Genomic DNA, 5851 nt, shown 5'->3' with positions numbered 1-5851 from the left:
GTGGGGGGAGCGTGAGCTGAGACCCACCGGATCCGGCGGGCTGGCGTGGTCTGTCGCCGTCCTCCCGGTGCAAAAGCGGGATGTTCGTACCCAAGGCAATCTCAGTGCATGGGGATGGCAAAGCCAAGGAGGAAAACCACACCAAATCAGGTCAAACATGTCCTGAATGGGCTTCCCAAGAGAAGTGGAGGGGGTTCCTGCTCCCCCAGGTCCGATCTGGGCTCACAGACCGCGGTGGGGGCTCTGCATCCCCAGGCACACCAGCACTCTCTGCCCCATGTACCTGAAGGTGCTGCCGCAGAGGCACGGAGATGCCATGTCCATAAGCTGGCCTGCCCGCTGAGCTGCTAGTTCCTGACGGGAGCTGGCTGCTCTGGGAAATGGAAGTCTGCACCACAGATCCCTGCCATGCCAAGGAAATTCCTGTACAAAATGCCTTTGTGAAAGAAAAGATGTCAGTGTGCGAGTTCAGATTTGCTCCAGCCACCACCTCCCTTGGCGAACCTCCTATGGGGCAGGAGCCGGGTGTAGGAAAAACCCTACCGTGACACGGGGATGAAATGCGTCACTGGGGGCTATTCATGCTCTTCCCTATCAAATGGAAACAATTAATGAGCTATTCAGCCTGCTGTATGCTGGACATACCGAGAAGGGAATGGAGCAGGGATGGGCAAACCTCAAACAATGCAGACGTCTGGATGCTTGTCTAGGACAAACCTGAATTAACAGCTTTGGTCTGATGGGGGAAGCTCAGAGGGTGCATCAGGCACTGGTGCAGGGACGAGTCGTGCCAGAAGCTCCGGGGTCTTCGCATTTATCCCCACGCTTTGTGTTTTCTGAGGATCACACGAGAAACGCCGCACAGCAAGGCAGAAATCAGAGCCCTCGCTCCCTGCTCGATGGGGAAACAGCGGCATGGAGGGTTACTGTCTGCTGAGCAATGCCTCCCAGGCTGGGAGCGTGATGGGTTAGGACATCTGCATGTCCTGCCAGTCCCAGTGCCAGGTGACAGTCACAGCACCAGCCAAATACAGAGTCCCCTGGCCACATCCATAGGGACCGGAGAGGACTAGTCATCCAGGACAGCCAAGGAAAGGATGTGAATATGATACAGTAGAGACACTCCTGGCAACGCTCACACGCTGAAGACGTTTCAGGCTGTTTGGAGGCTGTGGGGGAGAGGTGCAGCAGGGCCTCTTTGCTCAGGATGGATTTGGCACGTTCCTGAAGTGTACAGAGGGGAAAAACGCACCAGGAGCAGTCCTCGGCCAGCAAAGCACGCTCAGGTCTAAGCATGCACCTCAGTCTCACGGCATCGATCTGAGTCAGGGCTGGCACAATCCGGCGTTGGCTACCAACGTAGAGGCCAGGCAAAGAGGTTTGAGGGATGATTTGTTTCTCTCCGGGTCTATTTCTGGTCCCCACAGCTGAGCTGTGGGAGGTTTGGCACCTCTCCTCCTTCCTCTGGGTAGAAATGCACTGAGGTGGGTGTGTGCAACACTTTGGTACGGAGAGGCTGCACAGCTCGGGCTCTGCCACATCGCGTGGGGCTCAGCAACAGGATGGGTGAGGGGGAGATGCGCTCCCGAGACCACATCCAGGGTCACAGACTGGGATGAGAAAGGGCTGCCCCACTGGTGCCTGGGAAAGCCTGGCCAAAGGGCTCGGAGCAACAGGAGTCAGCACAGAGTGATGCTCATTCCATCCCACTTCCGCACAGCCCTGCCAGCAGGTACCTGCACCCTGGGCAGGCTAAGCCAGCCCTTGCTCTCAGCTCAGGATGTGCCTGAGGAGCAGCCAGCTGACCGAATTTGGAAATGCAATGGTGACAAGGAGGGGGAGATACTGGGGGAAGCAATGGGAAGCCCCCTCCTCCCAGCTGCTCCATCCTTCTCGGCGGGCAGGTACCAAAGATGGAGAGAAAGATGGGGAGAGAAGAAGGGGTTACATAGGCAGAGGGAAGGGCAAATAAGGAAAGGGTGCCCTGGTTTTTGTGCTTCGGGTGCAGTCTCTCCAGTGCCAGGCTGGGACATGCCCCTGGCTGGTAACGTGGCTGCAAAGTGTCTCCCCAAGAAACAGGGGGTGCAGAGCAGGTTGTCTGAGCAAAGGTACATCTTCAGAAATGCCTCCCTGGGCCAAATGATCCACAGCCCAGCTTTGGAGATACCACCCCCTGCTCACAAAACCTCCCCGAGCCCGGCTCACCCTCCGAGGGCAGTGAGATTCCCTGGGGCAGCGCATGGTCCTGCGCTCCGGGCAATGCCCAGGGCAGCTCCTTGTTACAGCACCTGCACAGAGGATGGCAGCTCACGTCCGATGGGGCAACATGAAAAGAAGAGGGGAAAAAGGCCACAGGTCCATCACCAGCAGCTGCTGGGGGCTGTGGGTGTGGGGACAGGCAGGGCAGAGCCTGCGGCCAAGCCTTCAGCATCGTCCTGCTCCAGTCAGTAATTCTGCGGTGGGTCAGGTGGGAGCGTGCTGCCATCTCCTTTCTCAGTGCTTCGATCTCCATGGTGACAAGGGGAACACGATCCAAGTTTAAAATATACTCTGCCTCCTGTTCTTCCCTCGGGCTGAGGAAGAGAGAGAGAGAGTGGTCAGAGACCAGCCGCACTTTGCAGATAAGCTGAGCCCTGTGGTGCTCTGGGATAGGAGCCCACGGCATTCACGGAGGAGGGAGCGTGCCTCAGGACACCCAGATGGGACTTTGATACTGCGGTAGGTGACAAGCAAGGATGCCCCAAGGGTAATTTGTGGACTAAAGCAGGGAGCAGGTTTGGCTTTTTCCTATGTGGGACCCAGTTCCAGCACGGTCCCGGGAGAGGTCAGCGTGATTTTCCCCAGTCCTACCTGACTGCTGAAAGGCTGAGCCTCGGTAGCCAGGATCCTTCTGAAGCTGTATCTCCTTCAGGGAGAAGATGGAGACATCTAGGCAGAGGGAGCAGAGAGAGAGGGGTCAGCCCAGCCGACTGAGCACACCCGGAGCCAGGAGGGACAGCAGTGCCCAACTGCACCTCATCAGAGCTTCTCTCTCACACTCCTACTCCACATTCTCCTACCCAAAGCATTTCTTGCTTTTGCAGCCACCAAGCTCCCAGCCCGCCCTGCCGCAGGAGCACCTCTGGGTGAGCGGAGACAAGAGGCATCTGAAGAGACCTGGCTCCAAATCACCGTGTGCGGGCTGCAGGGCAGCTCTCCGCCCCACATCCCCCAGGCAAGAGGACAGCGTGCACTTACTGTCGGGCAGGAGATGCACCCGCTCTCCCAGGCTCTTGAAGTAAGCATGCCGCAGGGCTGCCTCCGCCGAAATCCGGCCTTTGGCTTCGTACTGCACAAAGCCCAGGAAAAAGGCAATTACATACAGTCTGCACGTGTGGGATGGCATTCAGTGGGCACTGAGGCCCCGCATGGGGTATGTGCACATCTGCACCTATGGACACAGAAGTGCCCACGGAATTTCATATGCTGCATGGGTGACAGTGTGTCCGAACACTGTGTGCACCACGGGGGTGCGCAGGCAATTCCCAGTGCCATTTGCACATGCACAAGGCACAGCACACACTACGTGACCACGGGAGCGCACCAGCCACGCACTTACGGATCATTAGGGATCCTCAGGATTGTGCTCTCTCACTTGTGTGTGAGAGGACACAGGGTAAAGTGTGATTCACCATCCTTAATGGGAAGTGGTTTGGGATGCATCTACCAGGTCATAGCTGTAGGGCCTGGTTTATTCTGCAGCCACAGCTCCTCTCCTGCCTGGCTCCAAAATCAGTGTGAGGGCAGCCAGAGTGCCTTCACTTCAGCAAATCCCTTTGCCATCCACCTGGGACTGCTCCAAATCCCTTTGCCATCCACCTGGGACTGCTCCGCCACTCACCAGGAGGAGGTTCATCAGCAAGTCAATGCCTTCTGAGTCCAGCCTGAGAGAAGGAGGAGATAAAAAACGGAGCATTACTGCACGCAGGAGACATTGCAACAGCCAACGCAAGGGAAAAGCAGCAGCTGGGACCTCCAGTGCACATCTGTATTTCTCCACAGGAGAAAATTAACCTGGTCCCCTCTGCAGCCAGCACAAGCCCACCATGGCTCTGTCCCTGCTCAAGGAGGTACCTTGGGGCGTGATTTATTAACGGCTGGGCTCGGTACTGCGTGAAACCGTAAGCCTTAAACTCCTCGTTGGATGTTATTCCAGGCCAGGTGTCTTCTGTTGGGGTGCCTGGGAGAGGGAGAGAGGGAAAGCTGTCACATGGAGAGCACAGCCCGACACACGTGAGTGCCAGCATCCTTCCCGTGCGTGCCAGCATCCTTCCCAGGAATGGGTTTCCCGGGAAGGCTGGGACTCGCCCCCGCATCCCCGGGGGCAGCCCCTCGCCCTCCCATCCCCGCTGCCTGCAAGCCCGGAGGGATGCAGCTCTGCCCAAGGCGCTGCCAGCCGGCTCCCTCCTCGGCTCCTGCAGTCAGCCACTGCCCTCGCGTGGGGATCGGGGAGAGAGCAGCAGACTCACCCAGCAGCCTGAAGATCAAATGCAGCTCTTCCTTCACCGTGGAGCCGGGGAACATGGGCCGACCGGTGACCATCTCGTAGTGGATGCACCCGACACCCCTGGGGCAGCAGCAGAGGCCCTGGGATTAGTGATGGAGAAGCCCTGTGGACACCCCACCACCCCCTTGGCCAGGGCTGAGGTTCCTGGAGAGGGAAATGAGCTCTGGGAGCTGTTTTCCTTCTCTGGCACAGGTAACCAGGATGCCCCATCCCTGGAAGTGTCCAAGGCCAGGCTGGATGAGGCTTGGAGCAACCTGGTCTAGTGGAAGGTGTCCCTGCCCGTGGCAGGGGGGTTGGAACTAGATGATCTTTAAGGTCCCTTCCAACCCAAACCATTCTATGATTCTACAACCACTCACCCCTGATGGGGACAGCATGTTCCAAAGACCCTGAGTCCCAGGGAACACAGAGAGAGGAGAGCCCACCACCCGCCGGTGTCACCATCGCTGGGGACATGTAGGTGCTGCACTGGCTGACCGATGGAAATGCCCGACCCACCAGCTCGGAGACCCCGGGGCACTCGGTGTGACTCCGCGGCTCACCACATGTCGATGGGTGTGGAATATTCGGTAGATCCCAGCAGGACGTCGGGGGGCCGGTACCACAGCGTGACCACCTCGTTGGAATACGTTTTTGTAGGGACTGACTTAGCTCTGGCTAATCCTGAGGGGGAAAGGGATGGGCATCAAGGAGCTGCACCTCCTTGCAGTGCTGCACCTTCCCCAGAGGCTCACCCACCGAAGTCAGCCAGCTTGAGCTCTCCTCTCTCGTTGATGAGCAGGTTCTGGGGTTTGAGGTCTCGGTGCAGGATCTTTCTCCCGTGACAGTAAGCCAGGCCACGCAGCAGCTGGAACATGAAGATCTGTGGGTAGGAGAAAGGGTTTGCATTTAGCGTTGGGCACCAAGTCTGTCGCAGGGGGTCTCAAACTCGTGGCCAGGAAAGCGCCCTGGAGTGAGATACCCTGAAGACCCAGGCCCATCACCCAGAAAAGGGTCTGAATGAAGTCTGCACGCACAGTGATTTTATTTAGGGTGGTAGTGACTTGAGAAAAGCTGGTGGAGCATCAGAGCAGGCTGAAAAATGCCAAAGAAGGGTAACTGAACTGAAGAGAGAAGGGTTATCCAGCCTCACCCAGCCCTGCAACACCCTGGACTGTGCTTGGGGTGAGCCCCCCACCCGTGGGGAGAGGCAGGGGTACAGGATGCCAGGCAGCACCCCCTTACCTTCACGTTGTGCACGCTCATCAGGTTCCCACAATTATCGAGGTACTGTTTGAGGTCATTGTCCTGCAACGGGAAGGACAC

At 57.8% G+C, this 5851-nt stretch overlaps 1 protein-coding gene across 2 annotated transcripts in view; it reads right to left on the bottom strand.

Moving 5' to 3' along the window:
• Positions 1–2538: 2538 nt before the first annotated feature.
• The window catches only part of CDK18 (cyclin-dependent kinase 18), a 13298-nt gene continuing 9985 nt past the window's right edge, over positions 2539–5851 (bottom strand). For both annotated transcript variants that reach the window (XM_010148455.1, XM_010148456.1), the window contains exons 7-15: positions 5771–5833; positions 5285–5408; positions 5089–5209; positions 4509–4606; positions 4114–4219; positions 3881–3923; positions 3238–3328; positions 2851–2928; positions 2539–2573 (exon numbers count right to left, since the gene is read on the bottom strand). In XM_010148455.1, coding sequence (XP_010146757.1) covers positions 2539–2573; positions 2851–2928; positions 3238–3328; positions 3881–3923; positions 4114–4219; positions 4509–4606; positions 5089–5209; positions 5285–5408; positions 5771–5833 — 759 coding nt within the window. The remainder of the gene's footprint in view (positions 2574–2850; positions 2929–3237; positions 3329–3880; positions 3924–4113; positions 4220–4508; positions 4607–5088; positions 5210–5284; positions 5409–5770; positions 5834–5851) is intronic.

This window comes from Eurypyga helias, unplaced genomic scaffold (genome assembly GCF_000690775.1).
Source record: "Eurypyga helias isolate BGI_N326 unplaced genomic scaffold, ASM69077v1 scaffold8663, whole genome shotgun sequence".
Lineage (NCBI taxonomy): Eukaryota > Metazoa > Chordata > Aves > Eurypygiformes > Eurypygidae > Eurypyga > Eurypyga helias.
The sequence above is the reverse complement of the archived record's forward strand: the minus strand, read 5'-3'. Positions and strand labels throughout refer to the sequence as shown.